We start from the raw sequence: 18,108 nt of genomic DNA, 5'->3' as shown, positions 1-18,108 counted from the left end.
CGGTGTCTGCGCACGAAAGCGCGCCTGATACGTTTGCTATCGACATGTCTAAATCATCGCCTCTTGCTACTTTACTGTCGTTGCAAGATCATAAGAGAAACATAGAGTGATTCATGCAAATGTCGAAGACCGGCTAATTGCATATGCCATGTGCGCACAAGCTTGACATTGTCCAAAATACTGATCAACATTCATGAAAGACACAAATAGATAGTTTGCTAACACGACTGCATAAACAGAAGATAAAGATAGCAAAGTTTATAACCTTACAATATGTAAAAGGCGCAGAAAATATCCATTGTGCGATGAAGAGGTCTTTTATTATTAGGTGGCCGAATATTTTCTTCCTATAATACCACCCTAATTCAGCCACGTAAAGCAGGTTCTGAGCAGCGCAGAATATCAATTCGCCTTTGGTGGCTCTTAACAAGGACAACTCGACGCATTTCTTTCCTCTGGGTTTTCTATTTTTTTTTAATCTAGTGCTAGTCAGAGTAAATTTTGCAGTTTTTCACAGCGCTCAAGTTCACGTGCACGCACAAGACGCAGCATGTACAGTTGTAATTAAAAACGATATGTATTAATAAATAAAATGACAGTTATTTTTTTTCAATAACTTCAACGTGGGAACTTCTCGTGCCTGATGCTGGTCATAGAAGACGGGAACGAGAAATGTGCACGCGAGTATATAAGCACTTCCAAGAATGGGAGAGGCCTTTGCCCTGCAGTGGGCGTAACCAGGCTGATGATGATGATGATGATGATGATGATGATGATGATTCTCAAGAAGAAATAAGCAGTCGTGGTCGTAGGTCGAGAAGATTGGGCTCGCCTTGCCTCAAGAAGACAATCGAATCCCGCGTTATGAAAATTAGGAAGCATAGTGGTACGGCTGGCAGAGCGGAGCGAAAAGAGCTGCCGTAGATGTAGAGCACCTCCTAACTCGTCAAACGCATCCTCGAAAGCACTGTAACATCACTCTCTGTACATGCGTCGTGAGCAGCTCTTTAGGTATGCAGCTGTAATGTGAGCTCCAGTAGTTATGCTTTGCTGCAAGTGGTTTTAACTTACAGAACACCGCTACTTTCTAGAGAATCCACGTTGGCAAAGTGACCTGCAACAGAGCGCAAGTAAGTGCAGGGCAAGGAAAATATTGGGTGATTGACCGGGGAAAATTTCGGTTGGCTATACTCGACTCCCAAGTAATAAAAAAAAATCAAAGCAAGTAGTGCAGCAGACAGTGTTCTTACTGGACGGAGCATTGCCCTCGGCGATACTGCGCGAGACAATGTTGATTTTACTGCGCGAAGTACTGTGATAGCTATCTCTTTCGCTGCTTTCCACTTTGAGCAAAACTGCGATAATTCTTTTCCCTTGTTGTCATCACTCTTGATTCGTGATTTGATGAGAATTACTAGGCACGGAGGCAGCATCGCAGTTTAACGGAGTGCAAAGACTCCACGCCTGTTAAATTTGGTTGCGCGTTTCTTTCACTCGTAATTGGTTGCTCGATCAGGTTTAACGTAGACAAAGTGCTACACCTGAAAACTTTACTAAAGGAATACGCACCTATTAAACTGCTAATTGTGTTTAAGTAAAACGTTCAGGGTTAATTCAACTTTCTCGAGTTGTCTAAGCCGCACCGAGCTCTCAATTCCGCTCCCACCGGATTGTGAAAGCCGCGTCCTCGGAATCGCACCCTCGACCGAGCCTCAAAGGTAAAGGAACACAAAGGTAACGCTGTTTCACGCTCGAGCAACATTTCGGAGGCGAATGGAACAAACTCATAAGTTAATTCTAAAGACCAAATGATAAGCTGAGTTTTGAGGATACTATCCGTTGGACGATTTGCAACTTCAGCTTTAGCAGTCGTACATACTGAAATTACAGCGTGTACCAAAATTTAACGTTGCTATTATTGCATAAACTTTTTTTATTCGCGACGTTAGATAGATTGCATATACGTCCCGATTGCAGTTTTTTCTTAAGTTCAAATACATCTTTGAAAGAAAAATTCCTTTTGGAGATCGCTTATAGCTGTTAATTCAGCGGGAAGCCTTGGCGTAAGTCATTTCTTTTCAAATGTGCCGTCGCACAATTACCCAGATATAAACAATTACATTTAGAATTGCTGTCAAATCTCAGTTTCACGGAAACCAATATTGCGAAATTTTCGATTTAGCGAACACATATCCGAATACATATCCACGCGGCGTCAAATGCGTTACAGACCTCGAAGCAACAAAGGGAAATCAGTGCCTCGTCCGAATAAACGAAATATTGGGGGAAAATATCGGTAAAATATGGGAACGCCGGCTTTGTGTTCAAACGACCGACACCCTTCGCCTGTCAAAAAGGTTTGTTGCTACCATAGCGGAACGAAAGACGAGCTCCACGGGCTCACATTATCGATAAGCGCGCACACACGCATTAACTTTATTGTATATTCTTTTTTTACTCTTTGCTCCTAAATAGGTATAACAATATTGGCCCGAGTGTCATAAACGTTATCAATTTAGCGAAGTTCTCGATTTAACGAGGTGATTCTCCCGTCTCTCCGGCTACATTAGGTCGAGGTTTAACTTAATTGCTTCAGGCTACGTCTTTCGAATATGGAACTGAAGCACGGTCAGTGCTGAAAGCACGTAAGGCCCATTTCTGAAGACGGCGTCATTTTCGATCCATACATCCACGATTCATGGCCGCATAGGCGTTTAACGTAGTTTTCACGTAGGGTGTTTATCGAAGGTAATTTCGAAAAAAAAAAATAATACGACATATGATGCCAGTCTATATTTCGGCGCACATTTTGGGTACACGTGTTGACGGGAATCTAGGGCTGACAGCATGCGGCCTGAAGCAAATAATAGAATATTTAATCAGTTTACCGCTCTTAATTCGCCCATAACACACTAAGTTGAAAAGAAGAAGTGAATGCCAAAAGAAGAAAAAGACAAGACGCTCTGCAGAATCTAGCGTTGCCTTCTACGACAGTTCGCGCCTCCTTCAGCAGCGAGTGATACCGATAAACGACTCGATATCTAATGCTACAAGAAACGATAAGACGCTGTGAACTGGGTGCGTGCGTGGCGTGTTTTGGCTATCGAACGGCACACAAGCTTTTCCCACGACGTCCTTCTGAGAACGATGCCAGAGATTATGATTTTCCAGAAATTTGCTAAGCAATTGTTGACTGCTGCGGCGGTACTGGAAGAGAGCTTTATTAAGAAAGAAGCAAACCTTAAATCGCCATAGTCTTACAAATTCGAGCTACAAACTGCTCAGAAACTCTGCGCAATAAATTTTCCGCGAGGAGACCATCAAAATGTTTTTGTTCCTCAGCATCCTTTCTTTCTTGCACTTCTTTGTTTATTTTTCCTTTGAAAAGGGGATCCCGGGATGGTTTCTTAGTGACACGATTCTGCTATTATACTATACGTCAAGAAATTTAAAAAAATAAAGGGGGGGATCACTGCACTGCCATTTACTTAAAGTATCTTAAATATTTCTGTCACTTCGCCGTCGTCATACAGTCATCGTCATGCCATCATGCTCATTGGCTACCTTGGCAAGCCAGTGCCATACTAAAGTGGGCCGATGCAGGAGGCAGTGCACTTCACATATTACCGAAGCAGCTGAAGTCTCAGAATGAGTAGTTTCCCCATTCCCCTCCCCCACGTGTAGGGTAGCAAACTGGACTCAGTCTGGTTAACCTCCCTGCCTTTCCTTTTTCCCTTCTCTCTCTCTCAGAATGAGTACTTTAGATTTTGAATAAACGTAACTTCAGCAAATACGATGTGCCACCGCATTGCTTGGATGATGATCGCATTCCCGTCGACAGCCCATCATCAGATTAGTTCTGCAGCGATTTTTTTTGTTGCTTGGTATTTGGAACTTGGGTACTTTGCGATAGCTGGCTTTAACGGTAGCGTACCTTCTCATACTCCTGCATAAAAAATAACACACAAACACACGAAGACGCACACACAGACACATCGCACAAGCGCACACACACACACACACGCACACACACACACACACACACACACACACACACACACACACACACACACACACACACACACACACACACACACACACACACACACACACACACACACACGCACACACACACACGCACGCACGCACACACACACACGCACACACACACACACACGACACCCTTCTCCCTTAAAAGGAAGAGGGATAGGAAGGACGCACGTGAGGGTGACAAGAACCGAGATATAGCGTCAGCGCCGGCCATTATGCTCGCTCGCGTTATGAACGGCATCACAGGAAATAACCCCTTCGGTTTGATAAGAAGTGGGCTCGCGATGAGGAGCAATGGCCCGGTGACGATAACCTGGAGCGTAGTGTTTCCGTACACACTTAATCTTCGGACGAAACGGAAATACATGGAGTTCATATTCTGCAATCTTGGTTGTATGATGAGAGCAGCGCGGGATTTTTCAGCAACCTTTCTCGGATCGAAATTGTCAAAGGAAAAGAGAGATCAGTTACATGCATTCCCCTTTCCTGTCATTTCTTTTTTTCTTAATCAAGAACACTTTGCCTTCGAAATAAAGGAATTTTATTATTCTCGTGTCCTCAGCTTATAATATGCTCCTGATAAAGTAAAAGAACGCTTTTTTCACTTCTTCTTTTGCGATTTGCCTTCCTCGCCTTAATTTCATTTGCAAATATAATATCTTCGCTTCTTGTGACTGCACTTTCATTTCTCTTAGTTTTGTCTGCGTTTAGTCAAACGACTGATCGCGGAAAGAGTCGACCCCCGAAACAGGTGTTTGTAAATACAGATATGGTAAAACAGAAAAGTATGCGCGTGCTTACACAGACGTCGTGAGAAAAAACGAAAAGCAGAAACATTGGACACTTGGAAATTGAGAAAGAAAGGAAAATCACCACGGCCAGTAATTATCCTTGGTCGAGAATAGCCATGGGGACAACTCAAAGAAAAGTCAGAGTCACGGCTAAGTGGTCGGTCGTGCAGAGGGAGGCGGCTATGTACTGTTAGGGTTGGCGTCTGACACCACGTGGCGACAGGTCATTCACCCTACCGCCTGAGCCGGAGCCCACGGGCGACCTCATCCTCTTCACCTTCTCTTGGCCGGACCCCACGACTCCGGAGAGGTCATTCACCCGATCTTCTCCCGGACTCGTCGAAAAGAGGATCAACTTCTCCTACCCGTGCTCGGTATTGCAGGAGGAGGGGCCCTCTCTCCTTTCCTGTCACGTGTCGTCGACGGAAGCAAGATCCCGCCCACACTTGTAGAGAGCCTATTTAAGGGGCTCCGAAATTTACTTTTGAGATACTTCTTACTTGATACTTCATACTTCATGCTTTTCTTATTTTCTTCAACTACCTTTGAATAAACAGTGCAAGTTTCGCACTAGCAAATCGTCTCGCCCCTGCTTGGTCGCCATGATCTACCGGATGCCTGCAGCCCGCCGACAACGCCATGCTACCCAATAAGTAATGTCGGTCGAGCTTCGATAGGCAGGCGTCGCTACTTCTCGGCAGCAGTACGGTACGCTACCCTGGAGTACGCAACAAACTGGCTGGCAGCGATTGGGATACGGAATCCTGGAGACCCCAACTTGGACGACAACTACGAGATCGTAGCCTCTTCGTCCTGGCAACAACGTTCGGAAGGAAGGTGTCTGGATCATGACTGCATGTGGTGAGTGCACGGCTTTTCTTCACTGAGATATCACTTGGCTTTTACGTATTTTTTGGAAAGTACATTGCAGTGATTTTTCTTTAAACCGTTGACGGAAGTTTGAGTACGTCAGGGTTGTATAGAGTGAAGGTTTAGCAGCACTAAGGGCAGCCATAAACTTGAAGGCACTAAAGAAGCCGGAATTGTTGAGCTTGGCCAAAGAGTTGGGCCTCCAAATTGCCGAATCAAAGAGAAAGCCGGAGATCATTGAGGCGATCGAAGCGACCGGGGCAGACGACGAGGAACTGACGGAATGCCTCGAGAGCATTAAAGAAAAAGAAGAAGAGCGTAAGCGCCTCGAGAAAGAGGAAATAGAAGAGCGTAAGCGCCTAGAGGAAAAAGAGGAGCGCGAACGGGCAGCACGTGAGGCCAAAGAAGAGCGTAAGAGCCTAGAGGAAAAAGAGGAGCGCGAGCTGGCAGCACGTGAGGCCAAGGAAGAGCGCGACCTCGAAATGAAGCGCCTAGAGATTGAGCTTCTGAAATCACAAAATGGCGAAAGACCTAGCACAGAGGCACGTGAAAGCGAGCGCAGAATGACAGACTTGATGGCACCCTACGCAGTAGGAGGGGACATAGGTCTTTTTCTGGTACAGTTTGAGCGCACGTGTGAGAAGGCAAAATTCGCGAAAAACACGTGGCCGCAACGCTTGCTTACGTTACTGCCACGCGAGGTAGCTGATATTATCGCCCGCATGGGGAAGGAACAAGCGGAGGACTTCGATGAAGTCAAAGCAAATCTGCTTAAAAAGTATAGATTATCAGCTGAAGCATTCAGGCGAAAGTTCAGGGAAGTCGAGAAAACCAAAAGTGAGTCATATTCAGATTTTGCATACACCTTGGAGGTAAACCTGAAGGAATGGCTCATAGAAGAGGGTGCACTCGGCGATGCCGAAAAGACAATGCAGTGCGTTGCCTTAGAACAGTTCTACCGCCGGCTGCCAGTAAACATCAAGTATTGGGTTCAGGATAGGCCAGGCGTAGACACTGTTACGAGAGCGGCCGATCTCGCTGAGGAGTACGTAACTCGCCGTGCGGACGAAGGCAGCGAAGCTCCTAAGGAGGAGATGAATAAATGCAGACCCGACAAGCCAAAACGGTGGTCAAAGTCGAGTCGGTATAAAACAAAGGAAAGATCAGATTCAGGGAAAAGTAGTGACGAGGACAGCGAAGGAGAAAAGGAGTCACCCGAACAGAGGGCAGAAAAGCAAAAGGAAAAGGCTTTCAAGGCCAAGAAACCAGTAGTTTGCTACAACTGCCGGCAAACGGGGCATATCTCCGTGGGATGCAAAAATCCCAAACTAGTGTTGATGTCACTAAGTAGTAACGCAGAGAATCTGAACTTGCTCGAACCATACATTCGAGACCTCGTGGTAAACGGCAAACCGTGTAGAGTGCTTCGCGACTCGGCAGCCACAATGGACGTAGTGCATCCGTCGTACGTAGAGGCAGGCCAGTTCACGGGGGAATGTTCTTCGATAAGGCAAGCCGTAGAGGCCTCCAGTGTTTGTCTCCCGGTGGCCAAAATTCGCATTGAAGGCCCTCTCGGAGTACTGGACACTGAAGCCGCCGTCTCGGCACATCTCCCGCAGCAGTATCCATATTTGTTTTCTAACCAATCAGAGGATTTGCTACGACGCAAGAGAATCGGGTTTAGTGAGGGAACAGTGCAAGCCCTAACTCGTTCCAAGGCAGTGTACGAATGTCCAGTGGTGGAGAAAACAGGTTTGACAGCTGATTCGTCAACCAGTACTGAACAGGATAGCCCTATAGGGGATGAGGCGGAAAGTACGCCAGCTAATGAAAAAACCAGGAAAGCAGCGGAGCCTGAAATGTCGCGAGAAGCAGAATGCAGCAAGTTATTGAACGTAAGCCCTGCCACAATGATCGCTGAGCAGGAAATGCGTAAGGCACAAAGCAATGCTGAGTATTACTATGACAGGACGGCTCGCACGCGACACTTTGAAGTTGGGAAAAAGGTAATGAACCTGAAAACCTCGTTGAATAACCAATCTGAGGAAATGCCTGTCGACTTTCCAGAGTTACCAGCAGTGACGGACACAAAAGACATTGACGAGACCATTGATAAGTTAGTAGAACAGGCGGAGTTGAATCCCATTCAGAGGGCCGAACTGAGGGAATTCGTGTTTGAATTTAAAGACGTATTTTCAGAGACACCGGGCAGGACGACTGCGATCGTTCACGATATCGAGTTAACCTCGTCGGACCCTGTTCGTTCGAAAGCTTATCGCGTTTCGCCTCGACAACGTGAAGTCATGACCGCTGAAATAAACAAGATGTTAGAGCTAGGTGTAATCGAGCAGGAGAGAGTGATTATACCTCACCTCTTATCTTGGTTGAGGTCCCAAGAAAAGAGCCGCGGCCATGTATCGACTACCGCAGGCTCAATTTAATCACGAAGGACCAGACTTATCCAATACCACATATCAAGGAAAGGCTTGAGAAAGTGAGCAGTGCTAATTTCATTTCTACGCTCGATTTAGTCAGAGGGTATTGGCAGGTTCCATTGACCGAGAGGGCAAGCAGGCTTGCAGCCTTTATTTCCCCGATGGGAACCTTTCGTCCGAAAGTCCTGAGTTTTGGATTAAAGAATGCGCCATATGCTTCTCTAGCCTTATGGACCAGGTGCTACGAGGAATGGAGGACTTTGCACTTCCCTATCTCGATGACATAGCTATCTTTTCTTCATCATGGGCGGACCATATGCAACACCTGCGAACCGTGTTGTGTCAGCTACGAGAGGCCAACTTAACTGTTAAGGCTCCTAAATGCCAATTAGGGCGCGCGGAGGTAGCTTATCTAGGTCATGTAATAGGGCAAGGCCATCGTCGGCCTTCCGAGGTTAAACTGACCGCGATAGACAACTTCCCGCAACCATGCACCAATCGGGACATCAGATCATTCCTTGGCTTGGCGGGTTATTACCAAAGATATCTTCCGCGGTATTCCGAGATTGCGAGTCCTTTAACGGATGCTCTCAGAAAAACAGAACAACAAACAGTAAAGTGGGTGACGCAAAAGAAAAGGCTTTTAGTATGCTGAAGAACGCACTAACGAGTCAGCCAGTGTTCAACGCGCCCGACTACTCTAAGCCATTCATTCTTCAGTGTGATGCCAGTGACAGGGGTATAGGGGTGGTGCTCTGTCAAAAGAAAGATGACGAAAACGAACATCCTGTACTGTACGCCAGTAGAAAGCTTTCAGTTCGTGAGCAAGCATACAGTACATCAGAAAAGGAATGCGTCTGCGTAGTTTGGGTGGTACAGAAACTAGCTTGCTATATCGCTGGCTCAAGATTCACCATAGAGACTGACCACTGTCCCCTCACATGGCTGCAGTCCATGTCTACGAAAAACAGTCGTCTTTTGCGCTGGAGCTTGGCTCTTCAACAGTACACCTTCGATATTCGCTACAAGAAGGGTAAGCTTAACGGCAATGCCGACGGTTTTAGTCGTTGCCCCTAGAGTATCGAAAGCCTCATGATCATCCGGGTTTCCGTGGCATTTTTTTCGTGAATTCATATGTTTTTCCGAAGTGAAGCCGATTGTTAGCTGATTTTAATAACCACGTCTTAACGCTTTCTAGAAATGGCTCTTTTTAGCGTTCAGGGGGGGGGGGGGGTGGACGCGCGTTGGAAATGGGAAAGGTGTAGCGGGTTTTCTTTTTTTTGTTAAAAGCCGGGTGTGTCTTTGGGGAGAGCGGCCTTGTGCTCGCTGCTTTGTGGTTGTGGGTCCGGCACTGTTCTGGGGTGATTGCTTGCCCACGCAGGAAACGAAAAGTTGCGAGACCTGCTTGCAAAGACCAATTTCACCGGACCGGGCCAAGGAGAAAAGTCACAAGAGCGCCACGAGGACGGGTGACAACCCCCCGGAATCTACCTGCTACGAACGAAGGGTTCGTGACCTCTACGGGGAATCCTGATACCGAAACGCCAATCATTCGTACAGCGGCTGCTGGCCCCTACTCGTCGGGATCTTCCTCCCCCGCCGGAGATGCTGTTAGGGTTGGCGTCTGACACCTCGTGGCGACAAGTGATTCACCCTACGTCTGAGCCGGAGCCCACGGGCGACCTCATCCTCTTCACCTTCTCTTGGCCAGACCCCACGACGCCGGAGAGGTCATTCACCCGACCTTCTCCCCGGATTCGTCGAAAAGAGGATCGACTTCTCCCCGTGCTCGGTATTGCAGGAGGAGGGGTCCTCTCTCCGTGCCTGTCACGTATCATCGACGGAAGCAAGATCCCGCCCACACTTGTAGAGAGCCTATTTAAGGGGCTCCGAAATGTACTTTTGAGAGACTTCTTACTTGATACTTCATACTTCATGCTTTTCTTATTTTCTTTCAACTACCTTTGAATAAACAGTGCAAGTTTCGCACTTGCAAATCGTCTCGCCCCTGCTTGGTCGCTATGATCTACCGGATGCCTGCAGCCCGCCGACAACGCCACGCTACCCAATAAGTAATGTCGGTCGAGCTTCGATAGGCAGGCGTCGCTACTTCTCGGCAGCAGTACGGTACGCTACCCTGAAGTACGCAACAGTACAGAGCGCGTACAAAGGAGCGAGCGGTGAAGGATGAACTGCGATTTCCTATCGTAACTTGGCACCGTCCGGTGATTCTTTTCTTGTTTTTTGCCCAAATGGAACTAGGGTACTACAATACAAGGCTGGTTGCACGTTGTTCCGCAATATCATGAGAGCTAGACTAATGAATTTGCGCGAATCCGGTCCACTCAATAGCTGGACATTGAACGACGACGGCATTATCGAATTCGGGCTCAGTATGCTGGGGGTCAGCGAGTCACTTCTGTTTGGTTACGTGAGCTAGCTCCAAATAAAGGAGTTGATTTCTTACTGGAGTGAAAGCTATGGATGAGTCTTTGTTTTTATGTCTCCGTTTATCTTTGTAGGCACGACGTGTGCGGTTTGCATTTTGTTTTCTCGTTCCTCCTTTATTGCAACGTTATCTCTGGATGGTCTCGTGCATTTGCCTTTGTGCGTGCGTGCGTGTGAACACGCGAGAGCGCGCGCGCGCGCGCGCTTGTGTGTGTAAAGTTCAGGACCACACGTACGCTTGCGGACGCGCGCCAGCTCGCGTTCACGCGCCCACGCATGCGCAGATGGTGCGATATGGCTCGTACGCGTCGAAACGCGGCATGATCTCGAGGAACAGCACTTCCCTGTTATCGCGCGCTTGGGTCGCCTCGCGCCGGCGCGCCTGGCTACCCAGCTACGGCGCGGAAAGTTCAACTCTCCGTGAAGCAGATTTATATCATGCAAGAAAGTGGTTCTTCTTTCCTTTATGCGCTCATCTAGCAGCTATAAAAATATAACAATTACGTTTATAGATATCGAAGCATTTTGAAACACTGTCAATACCAAAGTACGAAGCGGCGTCTGCCAAGGCGCCTGTGAGTGGGCCCAGTGAGCGCGCGCTGTCGCGCGTCTTTGTGGTTGCAAACCGCCATTACTCGCGAGGCGCGGAAGGCGCTAGGCGCGCGGACGCGAGCTTGCGTGCGTCCGCGAGCGTACGTGTGGTCTGGGCTTAACGTCTACATTCCAGATGACGTTAGCGAGGTGCTCAACGAAGGACCTCCCGATGACTTCAGGCCCGGTGGTGAGCAGGATTGGCAGGAGTGCTCCTGAAACCGACGCTGACCGATGCCTCTAGGAAGATCCGGACGTGCTTGAAAGAACTGCTGTACACGTCATTACCTACGATCTGGACGGCAAGTTCACCTACCCAAAGAAGAACTCATTATTCTTAGCTCCGGCCGATAAAGAGGGCGGTTTCACTGTGCTTGAAAAAGTCGTGTGCAGTACAAAGGCATTGGAAGCCATAAATTTCACGTTTGTTAAGCGGGATGACTTGTCCCTCGAAATAGTTAAGAGCTAGGCGGCCTAGGCTGTGCAAGAGCTTTAATTCAAGGACCTTGAGTTGGAGGAGAAGGAGGAGGAGGAGAAAGAACAAGAAGAAGGAGAAGAACCACAAGAAGAAGAAGAAGGAAAGAAAGAAAGGTAGGGTGGTCAGCAAGACTCGAGTCCAGTTTGCTAACCTATACTGACAAAAGGGGGTTAAGAAAAGAGAAGGAGACAGGAAGATACTATCGATGTGAACATGTGCAGTTGTCCATCACTTCACGCCTACAATCGATCACTGATGACAGCCGACTTCTTGAACCGTAGTAACGATCGAGTCGCTTTGTAAGCCTGCGACGTGTACGACCATGGTCCAAGATCAATAATCTCTGTCTCTGAAAATGGTCTGCTGTCTAATCGGTTTAATACATTCCAAAGAACGTCGCGTTCGATGTCATAAAAATTACAAAAGCACATGTTAGATCGTCTCTTCACAGTTGCATGAATCGCAGATAGGTTTCTGACATTCCAACAAGGAATGAGTAGGCTTTCGTAAAAAGTCACTTAACCAGAGGCGGCACAGTAATGTTGCGTGCTCATTCCTCGGCGTAACCGAGCGAACGAGAACAACGAAGGATCAAAGAGCGAACGCAGAGCGCAGCGGGGAATGAAAGACGGCGATAGCGATGAGAGCGCGAGGAGGAAAGTGGAGGAGGAGGGTATGACGAAAGCGTGAGAAGAAAAGCGTAGTTCCGCGCAACAGGGGCTCTGCGGCAACGATGGCTAGGAGATGGCACCAGAGTAGCGCGCGTCGTCCGTTAACCGATAACGCCTCCGATACCATATATGGAAACAAAGCGCTGCATGAGCGGAGGTCTGTCCGCGGCGGCTAATGTGAATCGCACCCACGTACGCGCCAGCCATGCGCTGCCCCTCCCGATCTCCCGATTAGCGAAGCAGTCGCGCCACACTTCGCTCAGTTTGCAACATGGCGCGCGAAACATAGTCCGCGCCAACCAATATATCGCGAAATGAAAACACGTATAGAGCTGCGCCCAAATTTCGCATTAGGGAGTATCGTATTCGTCGGTGAATTTTTTCAGGGGACACACTAAGGCCTTGTTTGCGGAGATATGAACAAGTTGGGGTGGCTGCCCGCTGAAGTCCTGCGCGCATTTGAAGACGAGTCACCACAGAAGCCCACAGACAAATATCGCCAGCATAGATTGATAGGTGAACTGTCTTGGGTAAAATATCAGCAAAGTTGATCATAGGTTAAATAGAATTGGGCTCAATACCCCGCCCTGTGGGACGCCATCGTATGTATAACGGTTGGCAGTGGGGCAATATTCGGTCTGCACAAAGAAGGACTCGTCAAATAGTCACCCATTCCAACAGCCTGTAATGGCTCGGGGATCAGTTCATGTGTGACATCACACATGAACTGAGCTTTCACACCAAGAAAGAGCGTCACTGATATGCGCTTTATGCATTTTTGTTGCTGGTTGACATTGCAAGGTTAATAGCATTGTCCACTGATGGACCGCTTCGCTGAAAGCCTGTCATGTGGCGTTCAAGTTACCATTCCAGGCGTGTAAGGATCAGCTTTTCCATTACTCGCCCTATGCGTAACAGAGCAAGGGTCTCTGTTCGCAAAATATTTTTTTTCTGCGGAAGCGCACATAGGTGAGTGTGCGTTCCGTGTGATTATATTAGAAAATGGCTTCTGGCAGGAATCAGTTGCTCGCACCTCACAGGAAAAGCTCAAGGTTCTGGCATCTCGACGATCCTTTTAGGATCAGCAGCTCTAACGAAGTGGTACAACCTTTGAAAGGCAACGCTCCCCCCCCCCCCCCCATGCGGACTCCTCTGCCTTCTCTCTAGACATTAAGAATTTGTTGTACTCTTATCCACGTAAGTAACTACTACAATGCGTGGAAGACGCCATCGACAACCACGGCATATAGTAGGCTTCCAAAATTGAACTCGGTCTAACCGGTAACCAGTACCTAAAGATTTAACATTTTTACTTGCCTTCGTCGTTCGCGGCATGGGGTGACAACGTTTTTTAGAGAGAACCGATTGTATCGGTTCCTGCGTCGCGCATATTTAAAGCGATCTCTTTCTCGCTCAATATGATAGGATTTTTTGCACTCGCTTGGAAAGATCAGCGGTCACGAAAGTATTAGGTAGCGCTTTGTTGTCTTCGTATACTCTGTCGTCCTGCGTGTCTTCTTGCGCTACACCTCAAGTTATGCCGTACTAACTAGTCACCAGTATGTTCTTATGTATGTATGTATGTATGTATGTATGTATGTATGTATGTATGTATGTATGTATGTATGTATGTATGTATGTATGTATGTATGTATGTATGTATGTATGTATGTATGTATGTATGTATGTATGTATGTATGTATGTATGTATGTATGTATGTATGTATGTATGTATGTATGTATGTATGTATGTATGTATGTATGTATGTATGTATGTATGTATGTATGTATGTATGTAATTACGGCCGCGACGTACTGCTCCCACTCATTTCAATATCGGGACAGTCTGTGAAGAGCCCGTGTTTCACTCTCCTGATTGTTCCTGACCGGCTTGTGCAACACCCCACAGAATCATCGGTAAACAGTGCGATACACCATTTTAGTTCCTGTGTGCCGACAACATCTAGGTTCGGACGACGTCTTTCTGACATCTTCTCAGCTTCCGCTGAACTATCCAGCTATCGATAAGGAAGGTGGGGATTGATACTATTTCTTTGACAATGCGGTGCCGGGGCTTCCCGGTCGCTTGTACTTATGAAAGGTTATCAGTTCCCCATTATTAACCCAGGTGAGTAATATTAAGCACCGGAAACATCCGACAATAATTGACAGATTTGAAGGGTGGTAGCTGACTGAGAAATATAAAAGAATGCGCGTACTGTAGCAAAAATATTATTTAGTGCGACGTTATAACCTGCGCGCGACAGAATTTCCATCTGTTAACAGCTTAGCAAGTGCCGGAAGCAATCTTCATACCATTTCCATGCTAAGGGCAGCTACTGTATTTCTCGCTACTTACGTAGCCTGGGAAATGACACATCATATCTGTGACTTAAACGCAAGTGGCTATAGGTCAGTCAAAGAAATACGACCGCGGGCAAGCGAACCATCCTAACGTGCGACGTAATTTATTTGTTACTTAGCTAGCCGGAGAAAATTGAAAATAAAACAACGTTTCTAACAATGTTTCGTCGCTCCCACAATGATTCGCAAGTCCCTGTAGCAGTATTATCAATGCAGCTGCAAAAGAGACCCGAACGATCACACGCCTACGGGTAGCCTCGCGCTGTACGTGACCTGGCAAGGTCAGCAGCTTTTGTTCACCGCCTTATCGCGGGCGCCTTCAATGTTTCAGATAGTGGTGATCGACCATTGTCCACAATGTAGCATGCCATCGCAGCATCTGTCGCAGTAGCATCATTTCCCAGGCAATTGTCACTGGTGCGATCTAGTGTCACCATCGCTTCATCCGTCGGTCTTGAACGCCCTTGGGTTCTTCAGGTCGTTAGCGCGACAGGCATCGAACACGTACACTTTCAGGATAAATATGTGGCTATTTTTACACACATGAACTGCATCACAGTCACTTCTGTGTTCCTTGCAAAAAAAAAACGATGAGAGAGAGAGAGAGAGAGAGAGAGAGAGAGAGAGAGAGAGAAAACAATGTCACTTTGTTCGCTTTGGTCACTTCTCACTGCGATATAAATTCCACAATTTAGCACATTGCGGATACCTATCGAGAGTGTCCTTGCTTTTGAAGTTATTAAGGTCCTGCGCGTCCTAACGAATGACAACCTCGGTTATTATTTGCCCTACCGCCGCCCGTTTATGTGGCGAGCATGCTTGCAAATTACACATTTCGTCGTTGTTGTAGATAGCAGTATATGAGTATTTACACCTCCTTAAGGGCCATTCGCGCCTCGACGCTGCCTCTGCCGTGAAGACCCGCCAGAGTGACTAGTGGCCGAGACGTTCCATGCTGATCACGAGGTCGCGTTCACGAGGTCGCGTGTTCGAGTTGCAGTTCGCCGCACAAGGTGTAAGACGATAACAGCAACAAGTGATTATAGGAGATTTTAGAGCTCTATCCATCGTAGTGTCTCAGTGGATATATGGTGAACAGGAGGTGAAAGATTCGATTCCCAGCTACTGTCGCCATAGAGACTGAAAGGAGAAGCGCCAGTCTACGTAGATTCGGATGCGCTTAAGAACTCTGCGAGGCCAAAATTAGCGTCGTACGTATCCTCTGCTTTACTTCGAATCTCACATCCCATCCAGATTATATATTTTTTAAACGTATATCCGCGTTTCCCCCAACACTTATCGTTACTCTTCGACGCAGCACGAGAAGGACGTGCGCACAGCGGTGCTTGTGTGCCTGTGGTTTTATTAGCTCTTATTGCAAGTTACGAACTCTACGTTCCGTACGGTGTAACAACGCGGAAAGATATGAGGACAAAAAAAGAGAAGGTCGACAAACGCGGGCTCTTACTCTGCGAAGCCTGAATGCACTTGAGGGACGAGCCATCCTACACAATCTGACTGGAAGGCGAGAGCAACACCAGACAACGTTTTTTGCTTCTTCCATGAGATAATGATAGCGGCGGCATCGGGAAGATATTGAATGATGTCACCCCCCTTTTTTTTGCCATTTATACATCTTGTGGAAGCGCGCCTTATTTCATAGCGCGCTCGTTATTCCCAGAGTCCGCTTCGTTTTCGAAAGAGAGAGAAGCTCTGTTGAGCTCGAGGTCCCGGGTTCAATCCCTGAAGCGCCGGATGCATTTCGATGGGAGTGAAATGCAAAGACGTTCGTGTGCTACAGATGAGCGTGAAATAACCCCAGGTGATAAAAATTAATCCGGAGTCCCCCGCTAGGGCATGCCTCCTAATCAGATCGTTGTTTTCGCACGTGAAACCCCCATACTTGATTTAATTTTTTTTAAATATTCAAATGCGAGAAAGGAAGAGAAAGAAAGCCAAAGGAAAGAAACAAATTAATGCCTTATCGCGTCATCTCTGGTTTCTACCAGAACTCCCAGATGAGTAGAGCGGCTCAGTTGCTCTTATGTAATGCTTACATGAACAACAGCAATTATGCAAAAAACAAAAACAATTGGGCGACTCCTCAGTGTGCACGATGCAACGCATTCACTCCTTCGGCACGCTATGCACCATTCCACAAATCATAAACCAAAGGGAGATAAGCCACATTTAGCGTAAAGCGCGCGTCGCTCTGTAAAGCACACCGACCTTTCTGCTCCAGCTTGGCGGAAGACAGAAGCCCGCACACAGGCGTCAACCGCAAACGATGCCGCGACCCTCCCGCGTCTCAGCGCGGATATCTCCCCCACTCTCTCTCTTGCTCGGGGAGGGCAGCGCACACAAGCCTTGCACGCAGCTGCGCGCTGAGGACGCGGCGTTATGTGCAACGTACGTATACGCACATTGCCGCGGGCTGGCACGGCAGACGTACGCGCGCAGCTGCCGGAGCCTGCCGGAAGACAAAAGCCGTCGCTTTCGCTTACCTCCGGACGTGCTTTTTTTTTTTTTAACGCCATTGACAATGCACTCGTCGGTTGTTTAAAAGCGAAAGAAAAGATGAAAAAAAAAAAGATTTGAGGGGAAGGGGAGGGGGGAAATGCTGGAAAGGAGAAGCGTGTATCACTGGCTATATTACGGCCGTTTAAACGTAGTTAGTGGGCTAGTTAAGGTAGTCGAAGGACAGTGGCTGTGAAATAGGCTATACGGAAGCGCTGTGTGTACCTGGTGCATGGTGGCGGGCCTGTAGACACCGTGGCGGCACAGCCATGCCAGGTTGCGGGCTTGGGTCACTCGCCGGATCTTTGTTTCCTGGCGAACAATGGAGCGGAACGCTAGGCGTCTGCGGGGGAATTAGTTAGTTGCGCCAGTTGTTCCTTTTGTCGGCTCGTTTCAGTCGTCGGCCGCGTGCGTAACTATGGCGTCAGAGAGCAAAAAGAAAAGTGAAAGAGCCAACAACGCGCACTTTTGCGCCGAGCTGTCGCGCGTTTCCCGAGTCAGAGGACAGCTGTACATATAACCTCTTTATGACAGAAGTGAGAGTGGTACAATGTTGCTGGGCTATGCGCACATTCTGAGGTAAATGTCAGTGCTGTAATGTTACTGAACTGATTTCGATAAGAAATTTGTAGCAACACCGGGACCCTTAATTATATACGTTGCTAGATGACCGCGAAGTACCGGCCATCCTCTCTAGATATCTCCACCAGCGACTGCTGAGCACGCGATTACTTAACGAAAAGGCGCGCGTTATATGAAACTAGGAGTTTAGCTAACATCTTAGAAAATTCGCTTGTAACAGAGGCCTTATAAATTTATGCGCTACAGTTGTCCGCCACGTCTTTCCTTTCATTCGTATTTGCTTCCAGTAGTGAGCACCTGCCCTTTTCATG

The 18,108-nt window shown here is 47.6% G+C and overlaps 1 protein-coding gene across 3 annotated transcripts in view; it reads right to left on the bottom strand.

Annotated features, from left to right (window-relative positions):
• The window catches only part of LOC142579722 (ras-related protein Rab-7a-like), a 30,869-nt gene extending 13,325 nt beyond the window's left edge, over positions 1–17,544 (bottom strand). The window contains exon 1 of one of the 3 annotated variants that reach the window (XM_075690213.1): positions 17,441–17,544. In XM_075690213.1, coding sequence (XP_075546328.1) covers positions 17,441–17,486 — 46 coding nt within the window. In that variant the 5' untranslated portion in view covers positions 17,487–17,544. Of the gene's footprint in view, positions 1–1,071; positions 1,090–16,927; positions 17,036–17,440 lie in introns of those variants that run through there. The other 2 variants (XM_075690214.1, XM_075690215.1) reach the window with 2 other exon arrangements.
• Between the last annotated feature and the right edge of the window lie 564 nt (positions 17,545–18,108).

This window comes from Dermacentor variabilis, chromosome 4, assembly GCF_050947875.1.
Source record: "Dermacentor variabilis isolate Ectoservices chromosome 4, ASM5094787v1, whole genome shotgun sequence".
Classification (NCBI taxonomy): Eukaryota; Metazoa; Arthropoda; class Arachnida; order Ixodida; family Ixodidae; genus Dermacentor; species Dermacentor variabilis.
This window is presented reverse-complemented; position numbering and strand designations above follow the sequence as displayed.